Source organism: Xenopus laevis, chromosome 6S, assembly GCF_017654675.1.
Source record: "Xenopus laevis strain J_2021 chromosome 6S, Xenopus_laevis_v10.1, whole genome shotgun sequence".
In the NCBI taxonomy this organism is placed as follows: Eukaryota; Metazoa; Chordata; class Amphibia; order Anura; family Pipidae; genus Xenopus; species Xenopus laevis.
The window spans coordinates 12,805,398-12,824,515 of record NC_054382.1 but is presented as its reverse complement, the minus strand read 5'-3'; the positions used below and the strand labels follow the sequence as shown (position 1 = coordinate 12,824,515).

Here is a 19,118-nt window from a genome sequence, read left to right as displayed (position 1 = left end):
ACGGCAGTTCTTGCTAATCTTCCTGCTCAGTAATAATGCTCAGTGGGACCCTTTTTGCTTATTCATATCTTTATTAATTGCTGCTTGGTGTTGTTTATTCCTATACGGAGCCATCATTTTTAAGCTGTGCTGAGCAAAGTGCACGGCAAGTCCTTGAGCTGCACAACATAGAGGGGCAGATTTATCAAGGATCGAATTTCGAAGTTGACGTTTTTTTCAGCGAATTTGGGTATCCTGCGGCCGAAGTAAACGATTAAATCCTTCGATTCGAACGATTCGAAGGATTTCAGCGATCGATCGAATGATTTTACTTCGACCTCCAAAAACTTAGAAAAATGCTCTAGAAGGTCCCCACAGGCTAACATAGCACTTCGGCAGGTTTTATTTGGCGAATTATTGAAATCAAAGTTTTTTTAAAGAGACAGTACTTCGATTATCGATTGGTCGAATATTCGAACGATTTTACTTCGAATCAAAGCCGTAGTATCCTATTCGATGGTTGAAGTATCCAAAAAATTACTTTGAATTTTTAATTTTTTAACTTCGAAAATTCCCTCGAATTCACTTTGACCCTTGATAAATCTGCCCCATAATGTCATATTTGCTGCCGGGAGATAGATGCAAATGCTCACGCTCACCAACATCTAATATTGCTATAATAAAAAGATTTTGTTACCTTGATTTTTCTCTGCTAAAAGAGGGCCTTTCTTGTTAAATAGTAAAAGAGCAATTGTAGGTATAACAGTAATCAGACTGGTCGTATGTTTGGGGGACTGCAGTTACAACTAACTAAGCACAAAGGATATAAATTGATGGTTTTTGCCCCAATGTCCTTCTTCCTGAATGTCTTGATCATAATTTACAGGCATTAAAGGGGTGGGTCACCTTTAAGTTACATTGAACATTATACAATGGCTAATTTAAATTTTTTTTCTTTTTATAGTTTTTGAATTATTGCCTCCTTCTTCTGATTCTTTCCAGCTTTCAAATGGGGGTCACTGACCCCGACTAAAAACATAACAAGTGCTCTGTAAGGCTACAAATGTATTGTTATTGCTACTTTTTATTACTGATTTTTCTCTCCAGGCCTCTCCTATTCATATTCGTCTCTTGTTCCAATCAGCGCATGGTTGCTAGGGTCATTTGGACCCCAATAACTAAGTTTCTTCAAAGTGGGGGCAGATTTACTAAAGAGCGAAGTGGCTAATGCTAATGAAAATTCGCTAGTGTTGCCACCCGCATGGACATCACCAATTGACTAACAGGCGCAATCGCCAATTCACTAGCGAACCAGACCATCACTAGCACAGTTTCGGACCCTATCTCCAGGCGTATTTCTCTCCGGTGAACGGGCGCTACTCCGCAAATTCACTAAAGTGCGCATTTTAGTGAATTAGCGTATTTTTATCGCATTTGTGTCTGGTTGAAGTGGTACGAGAGATGCGAAGCTGACGCTGCCCGAAAATTTGCCTGTTAGTGCCCCGTGGAGAGCTGCAGAATAATAAAGCAACCCAATTCAAGTACAGTCAGTGAGAATATAATATAGATATAGGATCCATTATCTGGAAACCCGCTATCCAGAAAGCTCTGAATTACAGAAAAGCCATATCCATTTTATACAAATAATCCAATTTTTTTTCTCTCTGTAATAATATCTTGTACTTGATCTCAACTAAGATATAATTAATCCTTATTGGAAGCAAAACCAGCCTATTGGGGTTATTTAATGTTTACATGATTTTATATTATATTATATTAGACTTAAGGTATGAAGATCCAAATTACAGAAAAATCCATTACCTGGAAAACTCCTGGTCCCGAGCATTCTGGATAACAGGTCCCATACCTGTACATCAAAATACAGTCATCCAATGAGCTGGCAGCACAGTTATGTGCCCATAGTACCCTCTGTATTGACTCAGAGCTCAATACATACACATAATTGCCCATAGGAAAGGTCTGTTCTATGGGAATATCATCCCCCCTAACTCTAAAGCTGAGTTGTTCAGTTGTGCCGCTCATTAAAGTGGGAAAGACTCATTCGTAAGAAAGGAACCCTGCGTGCCGAGTGTTGTCTAAGATCTGCGCCGCTGCTACTGCAGCCTTTGTGTCAGGACATAGCTGCGTTATCTCTTTCATCCACTTCACTTTCCTTTTTCATACAAATCACTGGCTGCCCTTTAGAACTCTTTGCTTCTGAGTTTTCTCTTTTATTTCTACATCGCTCTGTTTCAGCTTTATTTTGTGTTCCCATTCAAGTGGGTCCCTTCTGTAGTCAAGGGGCATTTAATTCACCTAAATCCACTTAGGGGGTTAGAGTTCTTTAAAGGGATACTGTCATGGGAAAAAAAAAATTTTTCAAAATGAATCAGTTAATAGTGCTGCTCCAGCAGAATTCTGCACTGAAATCCATTTCTCAAAAGAGCAAACAGATTTTTTTATATTCAATTTTGAAATCTGACATGGGGCTAGACATTTTGTCAATTTCCAAGCTGCCCCCAGTCATATGACTTGTGCTCTGATAAACTTCAATCACTCTTTACTGCTGTACTGCAAGTTGGAGTGATACCCCCCTCCCTTTTTCCCCCAAGCAGCCAAACAAAAGAACAATGGGAAGGTAACCAGATAGCAGCTCCCTAACACAAGATAACAGCTGCCTGGTAGATCTAAGAACAACATTCAATAGTAAAAACCCATGTCCCACTGAGACACATTCAGTTACATTGAGAAGGAAAAACAGCAGCCTGCCAGAAAGCATTTCTCTCCTAAAGTGCAGGCACAAGTCACATGACCAGGGGCAGCTGGGAAATTGACAAAATGTCTAGCCTCATGTCAGATTTCAAAATTGAATATAAAAAAATCTGTTCGCTCTTTTGAGAAATGGATTTCAGTGCAGAATTCTGCTGAAGTAGCACTATTAATGGATGCGTTTTGAAAAAAACATGTTTTCCAATGACAGTATCCCTTTAAAGAAAATGTCTTGTTAGATATTTTTATATAATATATAATAATATATAAAATATAGATAGATATTATGGACATTTCGGCCCAATAACTAGATGCTTGCCTGGCTGCTGCTTAGGTGGTTTCCATCTTCAATTGACAATGCCTATACATATTTTTCCCTATTGTTTCTAATAATTGTTAATGGTGTTTAGCGGAACCACTTTCCTCTGCTTGCTTATTACATAACAGCAGGTGGCGCTGTTGTTTCAGATTTATTGTATCAACAGTGTAAAAACTGCAAACATCCTGAAAACTATTGTAAGCTCTTTACCCCATGTATCAGTTATTGGTTGTTGTGTTTTCTATGATACTCTGTGTGCTCTTTGCATACACCCGTTTATTGTGGAGCACTGCGGAATATGTTGTCCTTTAATTTAAAGGGTCTAAGTAGCCTCAAGTTTTCTAGCAGAATTGAGCCTGTCCAGGGCAATAATATGTTGGCATTAGTGATGGGCGAATTTGCGGCGAAAATTCGCCCGTGAAAATTTGCCGCCGTCAATTAGCGTACACCCATCGACTTTAATGCACGTCAACTTGTCGCCGGTGTTCATTTTACAAAATTTGGCAGGTAATGAAAGTTTGAACATATCTCTCTGTTTTTTTTTTTCGGTTTTGCTAAAGAAGGTCAACTGCCCTTTAAGCTGTCAGTCCAACTTCTCCCAAGAGACCTGCTTATCTAAATTGTTACAATTACCTATTTGCTTATCTCGCAATTGCTACAAAAGTATCTTAGTGGCACCGGGTGGCTGTTCTGGGCTCTCTGCCAAAAGCCATTATGTTAGAAACTTTGTATCTTTTTCTGGCTGTTCAGTGCAGAGAAAGTTGGGACTTTTCAGTACAAATGCGGGACTGCGGGTTGAGCTGTCAAAAGCGGGACTGTCCCGCTGAAAACGGGACAGTTGGGAGGTATGCTACAGTGCTGGGGGGGTTAAGTGATCACTTCTGTGATCTCTCTCTCTATGTAGCAAATCAGATTTCAAATCTAAATGAGGATTGAGAAAATGATGCGGAGAGGTATCTACTCATGTTCCTACATCAGTCATTTAACCTTCTAGCCAGCCACCACAGCGTCTCAAAAACTACCGTCGAAGATTATATTAGCAGTTTATTTTGAAAAAGAATAAAACATTTATTTACATTTTTTTTCTTTACTTCCCCTTTATTATTTTACTTAGCGGAACACTGCCCTTGAGATCCAGCACAAGAAGGCGATTTCTCCGTAATACAGAAATGGAGACTTGGACTAACGTGCGGGCTAATTGTCTCCAGTCTAGACTTAACGCTCTCCGCGCGGCGATAGATTTCGTTTAATTCCTTAGGCGGTTAAATGGCTGAGAAGAGAAAACGGCAAAATTGATCCCAGATTAAAACTGTTACAGGGAATCAGAATCCGCACGCTCCTTATTCCCTGAGCTAAAAGAAATGGCATTCATTTAAAATGTAATAAGATTTGTATGTGCTCGTCTCTTAGAGTTCTCAGCGAGCAATTTCTCTTGGGTGAAAAAAACCATACGTTCCTGGGGATTGGTGGGAGCGGGAAATTAATTTCTTCTTTTTTAGTCGCTGTGGTTTGCTATCTTTATGCAGCAAATACATGGGAAATAGCTCAACTTTGCACCCACCGATGTCTGATTCGAGAGAATTATTGCCTATTATTCAGAGAGTTTTCCCCACCTAATTAGTGACGAGCCCTAAGCTTAGCTTCTCAACAGCCAATCAGAGCCCACTGAGCATGTGAGTGTCACAGACACTTTCCAAGATGGTGACTCCTCTGTGACAAGTTTGAAGTCCTGGATCATTGCTGCTATTGACAAGCTGACACTTTAGACTGTTGCAATAAGTTCAGTATATAAAATATGGTGTTTTTTAGCCATATTCATTTTTAGGTTTTAGTTCTCCTTTAAGTGGCATATGCTGTGTGGCCTTGATAAAAAAGAGGGAAACAGGAAGGGGAAATAATGATTTTTCTTCTTAGAATTAACCCCCCCCCCTCAAGATTCAGTAACCACTGAGGGAGCAGTTAAACTATAATATTAAAAAAAAGGAGAAGAAACAAAGGAAAAGAGAACCTTCTTTAAGTTGTTACTCACTAAAATACCAAAAATGGACTTTGATCTTACCCACTGAATTACATTAAGACACAATTGAAATACCAAAAGAAGAATCCGATTCAAGATTGTTTGTGATTAATCAAGTGTTTTTAAATTCATGAATTATAAAGCTAGGGCCACACGGAGAATCCGCTGCCCCACTGCCTGCGGCAATGCACTCGCGGCGATTGGATTTCTGAAGTCGTCCAAAGTTTCCTCGTGAGACAACTTCGGACGACTTTGGAAATCGAAGCACCTCGAGTGCATTGCCGCAGGCGGTTTTTTCATTTTAGCAGGTGGAAGGCAAGGGGAAGGCAGTTTGGGGAGATTGGCGCCCCGAAGAAGAGGCGATTAGTCGCCAGGCAACTAAATCTCGCCGAATCTGCCCGTTTGCTTAAACCCTTAAAGTGCCAGTAATGCTCAAATACCTTTAATTTTGAATACCAAAGTGCCAGTCACTTTATAATCGATGACACTTGATTAAACACAAACAATCTTAAATTGGATTTTTCTTTTGGTGCTTTCATTGTGTATTTATGTAATTCAGCGGGTAAGATCACAGAGACAATGTTTGGTATTTTAGTGAGTAGCCACATAAAGAGGGTTCTTTGTTCTAACGTTGTGTTGTGTGGCCTTGGGAAGGAAGTCGTGAAAGAAAAACATGTTTCTTGGAGACTGGAGTTACCCTGGAAGCAGTGTAGTTTGGAGCTCAATAGGGATCATTTGAAGTTGTAGTCCTGCAGATTTCATTGCATTGAGTTGCTCCAAAAATCCCATTTGATTTGCTCAAAGGACTTTATTTGCACAACCAAATAGCTGTGCTTGTTGCAGCTCTCCTGTTCCAAATAGGGAGCACTTGTGCCTATTGATACAGGGGAACCTAGCACCCTGCGACTATGCATTATCCAGAAACCCATTATCCAGAATGCTCCGAATTACAGGGAGGCCATCTCCCATAGACTCCATTTTATCCAAATAATCCAAAATGTTGAAAATGATTTCCTTTTTGTCTGTAATAATAAAACAGTAGCTTGTACTTGATCCCAACTAAGATATAATTAATCCTTATTGCAAGCAGAACCAGCCTATTGGGTTTATTTAATGTTTACATGATTTTCTAGTAGATTTAGGGGCACATTTACTTAGCTCGAGTGAAGGATTAGAATAAAAAATACTTTGAATTTCAAAGTATTTTTTTGGCTACTTCGACCATCGAATTGGCTACTTCGACCTTCGACTACGACTTTGAATCGAACGATTCGAACTAAAAATCTTTTGACTATTCGACCATTCGATAGTCTAAATACTGTCTCTTTAAAAAAAAAACTTCGACCACCTACTTCGCCACCTAAAACCTACCGAGCATCAGTGTTAGCCTATGGGGAAGGTCCCCATAGGCTTTCTAGGCAATTTGGGATTGAAGGAAAATTGTTCGATCGATGGATTAAAATCCTTCGAATCGTTCAATTTGAAGGATTTAATCGTTCGATCGAACGATTTTTCCTTCGATCGAACGATCGCAAGAAATGCGGTAAATCCTTCGACTTCGATATTCGAAGTCGAAGGATTTTACTTCGACGGTCGAATATCGAGGGTTAATTAACCCTCGATATTCGACCAATAGTAAATGTGCCCCTTAAGGTATGAAGATCCAAATTAAGGAAAGATCAGTTATCTGGAAAGCCCCAGGCCTCAAGCATTCTGGATAACATACCTGTACAGGACACACTCTATACTCACTGGAAATTACGCCAGTCACTGCAATTGTGATGAAATATGAGCAAATATTCACTTATCTCAACACATCACCCGCAACTGGTGGGCAAACACACACTGGAATTCTGGGGGAAAACCACTGCTTTGTGGGGAAAAAAATTACTTGAAATTGATCTCTCTGCAGTTGCAGCTGTAAATGACCCCAATGTCTTTTATGTGGATTCTTGTTGCAAAACGGATTTTTGGGCTGAAGTATGTAGATTTCTTACATGATTAACTGTAATTGTTTGAGTAACAAACTGATCTAAGCTTTTCTCACTTAATGGATTTAATAATCTGCTGCATTGAACCTGCTCTTTGTGCTGAATACAGACGGATACCCGTAATAGTCTATTTTATAATTATACCTTTTCATTCTTATAATTATTATATATGTTATACTTACTCCGAGTCCCATCAGAATGATTTTCTCTTCCATGTGTTTTTACTAACAGGATGCAGGAAGCCAACAGATTGGCTTTTTGTTAGGAAGTTGTGGAGTAACTGTGGCCTTGACGAGTGATGCCTGCCATAAAGGTCTGCCAAAGAGTCCCACGGGGGAGATTCCACAATTTAAAGGTAAGTCTGATGTGACCAAATTTGGGCTCATTATACTGAAATAATAAAGAGCATGACAATGAGGTGGGACTCCTCTCACTTCCCCAACCCTACTTGGCGGGCCTAGCCGGTAAAACACCTACCAAGGCCGGGGCCGGTATTACAAATTTACCAGCAATGTAGCTGCTGGTAAACCTAACAAAAGCCCTTGGCCTGCCCCCAGTCTGGTCAAAACACACCTTTTTGCCGGCTTCTGCTGTGGCTCCACCCCCTTTGAGGTCACGGCCCACCCTTTTGTTCCCACCCCCTCCACTGGCTGGTTGAAATTTTATTATAAGGTGGCAATCCTACTGCCAAGGGGCCATGTACTGGCTGGTGTATCAGCAGGAAAATCAGCCTGGACATATCTAGTAGAATTACAGATGGTCTCTTGAAACTACACTGTCGGACACTATGTTTGAAATCTGCCAAACTCCAAATCTGGGCCTGTATTGCTATGATTGGTAGCTTAACCTACCCCACCCACACCTCACTGTATTAAAACAGGAAATCAATTGTCATGCAACACTTTTTATTACTTACACTTATCAGTGAAAAGAGTTAATATATACAGGGTTAATGAATTAATACGTTACCTAGATATTATATCATCACTCCAACCGGGGGACACGGCATTTTGGAGGCAGCAAACCATAACAACATCACACAGCTCGTCAGCAGTGGCAAAGTCCCTAGATATTATGGGAAAATCTCAAGCCTTATACTTCATTCGTGGGGTTGATCCCACAAGGCAATTACTGATTGGGCCTGATGTTGCACAACAACATCAGGCGAGTCTGACTTTTAGTAACCTACAGGAGCCTTAATCATTATATCTATTGCCTATGCTTCATTGTATTGACCCCAGTCCTTTCTATTCTGGCTATCAATTAGTCAGTCATAGACACACACATCACATTTGTATCACAGGGCCTTTTTGTTGTTAGCACAGGTATGGGACCTGTTATCCAGAATGCTCTGGAGTTTACCGAATAACAGATCTTTCTATAATTCCTAGTAGACCTTAAGTTTACTAGAAAAGCATGCAAATATTAAATAAACCCAATAGGCTGATTTTGCTTCCAATAAGGAGTAATTATATCTCAATTTGAATCAAATACAATTTACTGTTGTATTATTACAGAGAAAAAGGAAATGATTTTTCAAAATTTGGATTATTTGGATAAAATGGAGTCTATGGGAGGTGGCCTTTCGATAATTTGGACCTTCTTGTTTGGGTTTCCGGATAACGGATCCCATACTCGGAATTTAGACCTGATCTCTTAAAGGAGAATTCAACCCTAAAGTTAAAAAACCCCTAACACCCCCCCTTCCTACATTGACCCCCCTCCCCCCAGCCTGTTACCCCGAGCAAATGCCCCTAATGTTTTACTTACTCCTCGGTGCAGATTCAGGCATTGGAGTTCATGGGCGCCATCTTCTTCTCTTCGGAAATCTTCGGAATGAGACCGGCGTGGCGGCACATGCGTAGTTGGAGCAATATTCTGTTTTGCGACAACTGCGCATGCGCCAAAATTCCCGAAAATCGCCGAAGCGCCGGTCTCAGATTTCAGAAGCGCCTGAAGATGGTACCCGTGAATTCCGATGCCTGAATCTGCACCGAGGGGTTAGTAAAACGTTAGGGGCATTTGCCCAGGGTAACACTTAGGCTGGGGGGAGGAGGGGGTCTATGTAGGGTAGGGGTTTTTTTAATTTTAGGGTTGAATTCTCTTTTAAAGCCACTTCAACTTTGGCTTGAGCTACTTTGTTTTACTATTAGGTTAATTCTTTAAGTTGAAAAAATGCCATAACATCTTTACTGAATTAAACATATGTATTTACTTGATATATTGTTTATATTTGTTAACCTAAAACCCAAGTCCAACTACAAAATATGCTTTAGTCCCTAAAGACCTAAGTAACTTTGCAGATGCACCTTAATTTTTTTTTCAAGTTATTTTGCTTTAATATGTGCGTTCCCATTTGTCCTCTTGGCTGGCTCAGAAACCCACTTGAATGTAAGGATAAATTATACATCTATGGGTTCCCTTATTCAGAAACACATTTTCCTGAAAGCTAATAAGCAAATAATTCTAATTTTTATCATTTCTTTTTTTTGTTCTTTAATGGTAAAACAATACCAAATACTTCATCTTAACTTAAAAATGATGAGTCCATATTGGAGGCAAAACAATCCTATTGGGTTTATTGGGATATTTAGCAGAGTTAAGGTACGGTGATCCAAATTTTTCAGAAAACCCCAGATCCCAAACCTTTCCGGTCATACTTGCACTATCATTATTATTTCCGTTTATAATATATCATCCAAACCACTTTCTCCTTGATGAACTTTGAACAAGTGAAATGATGGTAGCGTTGAAGGAATCCTTTTCGTATCCACAAAGTGAAATTCTTTCTTCCCACCAGGTTGGCCAAAACTGCTCTGGTTTGTCACGGAATCCAAACATTTGTCCAAACCGCCGCGTGATTGGTTTCCACATATCAAGGATGCAAACAATGACACTGCCTACATCGAGGTGGGTCAACTTCACAATGTTCTTTTCTCATGGAAAGAATGCAAGGAGTAGGAGAATGCATCTAATTTTTTATTATGGCACACCATTTCATATTTGAAGGCCTCACCTTAATCAATGTATTGGTCTCTATAGTAATCATAATTGAATAAAGATGACTTTTTTATATAAAAGGCCATTCATTAAGCCTCATTCAAGAATTAAAATGAGACCAATTTTACTTGATGCACGTTTCAGCCTCGCTGGTGTCTCCCATTCAAGTGAATGGAAACCAGGAGAGGTGATCACGGGCACTTTTCAGTTGGCTCAATAATGGCAGACTGGAAACTAACCTATGGGACATTAGCCTAAATTTGTTTATCTACTTTATCGATTTCTTCAAGAGTCTATGAGACGGGTATAACCATGGGATGAAACCGTGCAACATTCACATAATAATAACAAAATTATTGACAAAATTTAAAGATTTGCCCTGTTTGATTCTCATGTTGAACTTTCACATCCCCCAAGGTGACCCACAACTCTACAACTATAGACGTCTTTATTTTATGTGCATCGTGTCACCAAAAATGTGTCTGCTGAGGACTTCATAAGTCCATATAATACACAAGAGCCATGAATATCCTGTAAATTGTATCCTTATAAACGGTGACTAGTGTTGTCATTAGTTATCAATGGTGAGTAGTGATGTCATTTTTGTCACACGACTCCTAAAACTTGTGTATGATAATAAATAACGTACCCCTTGTTGGAAAATATGAGGATATTAGAAGTAACCTCAGAGTTGTATACAAGTCATGGAACTCCTCAGTGACTTATAATATCCTTATATGTTACAATAGGGGGTACTTTATTCACTATATATATCCTGTGTCCTTCTGATGCTGATGATTTGTTAGGAGTCACCTCCTCCTCGCAAGACGGAAGGGCCAAATACAAGAATCCTGTTATTTATGGACCTGTTCATCCATAGATAAACTACCTGTGAGTGGCTGGTGTTGGCTGATGTTGTCCTTGTGTAGCTAGATGGCTCCAGGGCTCTGATATATAAAGTTCACCTCATAAGCATGTGATCTGTATGAAAGCCTGAGGCTGTAGACTACCTTGTAATGAACTTTACGTGTAGACTTTTTCTTAGCCATAAATTTTCAGTTTAGGCCAAAACTGCTCAGGAATGATGTACCGCTTTAATAATGAATTTTAAATGGAACCTTAGATCCCTGTGACCGATGAAGTTAGCTTGCTACTTTGTGGCTTATGGTCACCTCAATGACATCTAATATCCTTATAAATTACAGTAGTGGGGTACAATTTCCCTTGTAATACATGGCTTGTCCTTAAAGTTCTCTGACCTGCATAATTCAGCCTGCTACCTTGTGCCCTGTGGTCACCAAACTTCTTAGTGGCTTTCATTATCCTTATAATACGTGGATACATTTCTGAAGGGGTACATTGCCAGTACACATTTGGCTTTTATAGCCTATTAAAAAATACAATAAAAGCCGGGGATTAAAACAGAGGGTATGAATTGCTTGAGCTTTACTGAGGCGGCTTCGTTCCTTCTGGGCATGTAATCTTCTCTGAAGGAACAATAGAATTTATTGGCATGTTTCTTATTCTGGGATGAAGAAACAGCCCCTTTAGTGGTAATTAGTCTTGCTAATATATGATCCCATAATATGAATTTTATTGGGAATTACAATATTCAACAGAATTTCTCTCCTTAAAACTGACAGCTGGGTATAAAAATGAATGTTCTACATTGCCGGGCCTGACATGTTCTTTAAAGGAGAAGGAAAGGTTAAAACTAAATAAGCTTTATCAGAAAGGTCTATATAAATACACCAGTAAACCCTCAAAGTAATGCTGCTCAAAAGAAACACAGCATTTCTTTCCTTCTATTATGTACACATGGACTTCTGTATCAGACTTCCTGTTTTCAGCATAAACCTCCAGGGCTTGGGCTTGAGCATGCTCAGTTTGCTCCTCTCTCCCTCCTTCCTCCCGTCCCTCTCCAGAGCAGGGAAAGACTCAGGCAGGAAGTGATGTCACAGCAAGGTAAAATGGCAGCTGCTATCCTAAACAAACAGAGTTGTTTACTCAGTATGGAAAAGCATTCTAAAGAATAAAAATGGTGTTCTAGCTTGCACTGTTGTGGCTAATCTATTGGCAGTAAACTGCCTTGGTAACTTTCCTTCACCTTTAAGAAGTTTCTAATCTTCAAATCCTCAAAATGGTTTATCCTCCGCTTTCACATACCCTCAATCACACACAGAGGCCCTGCCAGCTCCACAATTATTGGTTGTGCAGCCAGTCAACCTTCATCGCCCACCACCATCAGCCATGAGGGCACTGGCTCTCCTCCACCGCTCCACCCAATGGTGATGTAGCACCTCCAAACTGGAGCTAGCTACCTCACATTAGAAAAACAGTTACAGCTGATAAAATTGTGTATTTTATTTCAAAAGAGAAAAAGAACTAGACAGATGCAGGTTACTGAGCCATGAAGCAAGCTACATCACTTTCCTTGCAGGGCAAAGTCCGCATTGTATGAATCAAGCCATTACATCGCAGTTTGCCCTCGTCTCGTGCCCTCTTGAAAAGTGTCTGTTTGTCATTTCCCAAAGTGTCGCTTTGTTGTTTCACGCGCTGATAGTTGCATGTTCTCTCCCTGACAGTACAAAACCTGCAAAGATGGAAGCGTGCTGGGAGTAACTGTGAAACGAATTGCACTTCTCACCCACTGTCAGGCTCTAACACAAGCGTGTGGCTACACAGAAGGTAAACTCTGCATCATACCTGAGCCGTGTCTCGGTATTGTTGCATTGGGGGCAGATTTGCAGCATGTTACTGCACAACCTTGGTATCATTATGGAGTTGCGCCATGGTACATGCAATATATACTAATGTAGAATTCTTTATTCTCCTCTATAGCGGAAACCATAGTGAATGTCTTGGATTTCAAGAAAGATGTGGGGCTGTGGCACGGAATTCTCACGGTATGCACTTTTGTTTCTGATTGACTGGTAGATTGGGAAGGAGAAATATAGGATTGTTGAAAACCCACCTAAGATTGTAGGCAATAATTAATAATATATCTTACTGGTTTTAATTTGGGCTGAAAAATATTATCTTTAACAGTGCTCCCTATAGATCTGCTATATCCCCTCTCTACGTGTTTCCAATGAGGGGTTGGTGTGTCCTAATGGTCCCTGCTAGAAGCACAGTAGGAAGGCAGTAGCCAATCACATCCCTGCAGTTATACAGTCTAAGACAGGCTTTAGTTGCTTACCAGGTTCACCTAGCTGCTGATTGGTTCCTTTTCAACAGTGCAGAGTGCTGCCTACTTCACTGCACAGCCTGGGAAAGGAGGCAGAAGATGGTCGGGACTAGTTTTCTTTCAATAAATTAGCCTTAAAGGGATACTGTCATGGGAAAAAAATTTTTTTTCAAAATGAATCAGTTAATAGTGCTGCTCCAGCAGAATTCTGCACTGAAATCCATTTCTCAAAAGAGCAAACAGATTTTTTTATATTCAATTTTGAAATCTGACATGGGGGCTAGACATTTTGTCAATTTCCCAGCTGCCCCTGGTCATGTGACTTGTGCCTGCACTTTAGGAGAGAAATGCTTTCTGGCACACTGCTGTTTTTCCTTCTCAATGTAACTGAATGTGTCTCAGTGGGACATGGGATTTTACTATTGAGTGTTGTTCTTAGATCTACCAGGCAGCTGTTATCTTGTGTTAGGGAGCTGTTATCTGGTTACCTTCCCATTGTTCTTTTGTTTGGCTGCTGGGGGGGAAAAGGGAGGGGGTGATACCACTCCAACTTGCTGTACAGCATTAAGAGTGATTGAAGTTTATCAGAGCACAAGTCACATGACTTGGGGCAGCTGGGAAATTGGCAATATGTCTAGCCCCATGTCAGATTTCAAAATTGAATATAAAAAAATCTGTGTGCTCTTTTGAGAAATGGATTTCAGTGCAGAATTCTGCTGGACAAGCACTATTAACTGATTCATTTTGGAAAAAAATTTTTTTCCCATGACAGTATCCCTTTAAACACTTTTAAGCACATTCCTTCTATATTTAAAAGAGTATAATGCACCGGCACCATCTTGTTTTTACACAATTTATCTATTTTAAAGGGGTTTATTTGTCTCAAGCTGTTACCCCAAAAGAAATGTTCTTATGTGGGATACTCAGTGTTCCCCAGAGCTTCTAAGATGAGCATTTTATATCGATTCATATCCCCTAAACCACTTATAGTCTGCCTCTGTCCTGGCTGGTTGTTGAGCAAGAAGGGAAGATCAGGATATAATATAGTGAATAAAGTACCCCCTCTTGTAAAATATAAGGATATTATAAGTTACCGAGTAGTTTCATGACCATATTTATACAGGTCATGGAACTCCGAGGTAACTTCTAATATCCTCATATTTTACAACTGGGGGTACTTTATTTATTATAATACACAAATTTCAGTGAGTCATGTGACAGAAATGACATCAGAACTCACCGTTTATAACTGATGACATCAGAACTCACCGTTTATAAGGATATCATTTACAGGATATTCATGGCTTTTGTGTATTATATGATAATAAATGATACTACCAGGGAATAGGAGTATGATCACGATGACTTCTATTTTACCATCACCATTCCCATATGTGTTTAGTTCTGCAGAATGACTTCAGCCACTGCCCAATACTTGAAAACGAGTTAAAATCATCGCTAGTCTATTATGTGTTCCAGCCAGCGCTGTCACCGCCAGGCTGCGAGCAAAGGGATCCGAAGGGAATTGCTCGTGTTAAACCCAATAAACATCAGTGTTACTTTTACAAGTGGCCTTTGAATTTTACACTTCCCAGAAGTGAGTAGTAAATTGGCACCTACAGAGCAATACCCGGAGTTTTTATTGCTTGCATCTCCAGCCGCAGCAAAATTTATTCCGCTATGTTAATTTCAGTTTCTCTCTATGAATAGTGGAAAACAATATAAAAATATTCCGGTCGAAAATAAATGACCATGTCTGGTGATGATATTACGATATTACTCAGTACCGTCTATCCCAAAAATTGTGCAAGATAAATCACAAAGCAGCGAGTGTGGCTGTAAAATGCCCCTAAATTGTGATGGACATTAGCCTGGAGAGCATGCAGCAGGGAAGGCATAATGGAACGTACAATTCGTATATGCGCGGATGAATTGCTCTAGAAATGATGTTTCCGTTGCTGTGGTTTTTTTTATAGAGTGTCATGAACATGATGCATGTTATTAGTATCCCGTATTCCCTTATGAAAGTGAATCCATTGTCGTGGATACAGAAGGTCTGCCTGTACAAAGGTAAGCTAAATAACGTTTTTGGGTCTCTTGTGTCTTCTTATGGTTTTTCCTGTTCTAGACCAAGTTCTAGAGCAGGGTTTCCTCAGACTGTCAGCCAAGAGAGAGCAACCGTACACTTAACTTTAGAAGAACAGTGCTGTCAACATTAAAGGGATTCTGCCATGATTTTTATGGTGTCGTTTTTATTTCTAAATCACACTGCAAATAATTCACTCTACCAGATAAAATTTCATTCACCAGCAAGTGTATTTTTTTTTAATTCTAGTGTTGATGTGTAGGTGCATCTGAGGTCATTTTGCCTGGTCATGTGCTTTCAGAACTGGAACTCCTTTCTGGCAGGCTGTTGTTTCTCCTACTCAATGTAACTGAATGTGTCGCAGTGGGACCTGGATTTTACTATTGAGTGTTGTTCTTAGATCTACTAGGGAGCTGTTATCTTGTGTTAGGGAGCTTCTATCTGGTTACCTTCCTGTTGTTCTGTTCTTAGGCTGCTGGGGGTAATATCACTCCAACTTGCAGTAAAGAGTGATTGAAGTTTATCAGAGCACAAGTCACATGACTGGAGGCAGCTGGGAAACTGACAATATGTCCAGCCCCATGTCAGTTTCAAAATTAAATATAAAAAAATCTGTTTGCTCTTTTGAGAAATGGATTTCAGTGCAGAATTCTGTTGGAGCAGCACTATTAACTGATCCGTTTTGGAAAAAAAATTCCAATGACAGTATTCCTAAAAAAGCTGAAACTTCTGTTAAAAGCTTAAATTTCGCTCTGGAAAATACCAGGATTTTTGACGGCCCTTGAAAAGCTTCATAAGTTTGTCAAAGCTCTCTTGTGAGGCTCTGTTGCAGGTCTGGTGAGGTCCAAGTTGACCCTTTGCTCCTCATATGTGAATTTTCTATGGGAGCAATGAAAACATGTATAACAAACTTATATGAACCTAATTGTAAATTGGTGTAGCCAAGGTGAAAATCCTTTTTCAAGCAAAGTTTTTGTATAGGGAACTTTAGTCAAACAAAAGTCCCAGGATCGTTGATCAGGGGCATAATTATAGAGTCAGCAGACCCAGTGGCTGCTCAGGGGTCCCAGAAGCACAGAGGCACCAAGTAGTTCAGACTTGAGTTTTGAAACAGATCATCCCTACTTTTATGTAATTTGGGGGGGTATCTTACATTCATTACACTAATTAAAGGATGACTGAGATGAAATGTGTAGCAGGCCGGTGCTCCTGGACAGCTATCTGCAATCCCACCCCAATTGGCACCCCCCTTCAGTAAATGTGACCTTCCTTGTCCTTTAATTAGTGTGGCCTCTTCACCTAACTCATTAACTCCCTTGACCTAATATTTTTCCTTACTCTAAGGGGGTTATTTACTAAACTCCGAATGCAAAAATCACAAAAAAGTGATCGGACTTTTAAAAAAATCATGAATTTTTCAGAATTTATTAAACCCTGAGGATGGAAAAGTCAGAATCTGAAAATCCGGCATCTCAGACCTGTCGAGGTTGCATATAAGTCAATGGGAGAAGTCCCAATGTTTCTTTTGATGAGCGCTGGGTTTTTAGGCAATACCCCAAAGTTTTCATAGTTTTCTAGCAAAATTCTGAGTTTTCGGATGAAAAATCCGGAAAAATCGTGAAAATCTGATTTTTCACAATTTTTCTAAATTTTTAGGATTTTTTCCCCAAAACAAAATTTTCAGGAAAGTGTATTAATAAATAGGCCCAAAAAACTCATGCGGAGTTTTTTTCAGAAAATATTGAGATAAATTCGAACTTTGATAAATAGCCCCCGAAGGGGGTTATTTACTTAACTCCGAATGCAAAAATCACAAAAAATTCGTGATTTTTTTTTATAAAATCTGACTATAAACTCTACAAGAAAAGAACTGTAAATGCAATTTGTTTTTAATTATGTAAAGGAGGTACAACAACATGGCAGGCATTTGCAGGCCCCCTTTAATAAAGCAGGAATCCTACAATGCACATTAGAGGATATTGGCAATTTTGGCATTCATTTAAAGGGGTGGTTCATCTTTTAGTTAATTTTTTATTATGTTATAGAGTGGCTAATTCTAAGCAAATAACATGACCCCATCTAAAAACAAATGCTCTGTAAGGCTACACATTTAGGGATTATTTATTAAAGTCTGCATGCTAAAAACTTATAAAAATTTAGTTTTTTATACTATGAACATCCAAATTTTTTAGTGGGGGTAAAATTTCTCGAGATTTATTGTACTCCGAGGCTGCAAAAAGTCAGAATCAGAAAATCCTCCCTCTCAGACCTGCCAAGGTTGTATATAAGTAGGAGAGGTCCCTATTAGTGATGAGCAAATCTGTCCTGTTTTGCTTCGCCGAAAAATATTAGAAACTGCGAAAAAATATTTTTCACCGAAAAATATTAGAAACTGCAAAAAAACTGCGCCCATTGACTGCCAAGTCAATGTGCATTTTTACAAGTGTCAAATTTTTACGTGTGCAACAATTTTTCTTGCTCCAAATACATTAAAGTCAATAGGCGTTTTTTCTTATGGTAACTTTTTTGTTGTATTGCATTAAAGTCAATGGGGCTCATTTATTAACACTGGGCAAATTTGCCCATGGGCAGTAACCCATGGCAACCAATCAGATTGCTGCATTCATTGTACTGCTTGCAACTGGCTTTAAAAAGCTAATCACTGATTGGTTACTATAGGTAACTGCCTGTGAGCAGATTTGCCCAGTGTTGATAAATGAGCCCCAATGGGTGTATTTGCTTATGGCGACTTTTTTCTCCAAATGCATTCGGGTAAGGGCACACCTGGAGATTCGGGTAGCCCGACCAGTGAATGCATGGCTGGCGAATAAATTTGCTCATCACTAGTCCCTAACCTATTTGGAAGTTTCTATGGTCTGCACTGGAATTAGCCCGAAAATCCAACAATTCCGGGCTTTTTGGGCAAAAATTCTGAAAAAAATGTACGATTTGAGTTTTCTATCAATTTTTATTGAGTTTTTCCCCCAATCCAATTGAATCAAGCGTTTTTAATAATAAACAAGGTCAAATCGTGGATTCTAGTTTTGTCGGACTTTTTTAAATTAAAAAATCTGAAAAATTTTGATTCTAATAAATAACCCCCTTATTGTTATTGCTCCTTTTTCTTACTCATCTTTCTATTCAGGCCTCTCCCATTCATATTCCAGTCTCTTATTCAAATCAGTGCATGGTTGCTGGGGGAATTTGGGCCCTAGCATCCAGACTGTTGAAATTGCAAACTGGAGAGCTGCTGAATCAAAAGCTAAATAGCTCAAAAAACGTAAATGTTAAAAAATGAAAACCAATTACAAATTGTCTCCGAATATTACTCTCTACATGTTACTGAAAGTTCATGTAAAGATGAAGAGGCCCTTGAAGGGCAAGAACCACATGCTTTGCATTCTGTGTGCCTCAGTGTATTGCTAATGACATTACCTGGTGTATTGCTATGGCCTTACCTTCTTCCCCACCAATAACAGCAGTGTCTCTCCTTAGCTAAAGTTGCTTGTGTCAAATCAAGGGACATGCACTGGGCATTGGTCGCTCACCGGGACCAGAGAGACATCAACCTCTCCTCGTTGCGCATGCTGATTGTGGCCGACGGAGCAAACCCCTGTAAGTATATCTGTCTGGCTCTGGATTCAAGCTTCATTTTTATATCTTTGTTCTAATCATGATTTCAAAGACGACCTCTTGACTAGGCAGGTTGCCTTTAAATTACCCAAGTGGTATAAAAATGGTGAGTTATTGAAGGTTGAATGGTGGGGAGA

General features: G+C 39.6%; 1 protein-coding gene across 9 annotated transcripts in view; it reads left to right on the top strand.

Moving 5' to 3' along the window:
• The window catches only part of LOC108719832 (disco-interacting protein 2 homolog C-like), a 265,083-nt gene that overhangs the window by 175,973 nt on the left and 69,992 nt on the right, over nucleotides 1–19,118 (top strand). For all 9 annotated transcript variants that reach the window (XM_041567366.1, XM_041567363.1, XM_041567370.1 and 6 more), the window contains 6 exons: nucleotides 7,307–7,430; nucleotides 9,876–9,985; nucleotides 12,661–12,763; nucleotides 12,917–12,981; nucleotides 15,239–15,332; nucleotides 18,844–18,963. In XM_041567366.1, coding sequence (XP_041423300.1) covers nucleotides 7,307–7,430; nucleotides 9,876–9,985; nucleotides 12,661–12,763; nucleotides 12,917–12,981; nucleotides 15,239–15,332; nucleotides 18,844–18,963 — 616 coding nt within the window. The remainder of the gene's footprint in view (nucleotides 1–7,306; nucleotides 7,431–9,875; nucleotides 9,986–12,660; nucleotides 12,764–12,916; nucleotides 12,982–15,238; nucleotides 15,333–18,843; nucleotides 18,964–19,118) is intronic.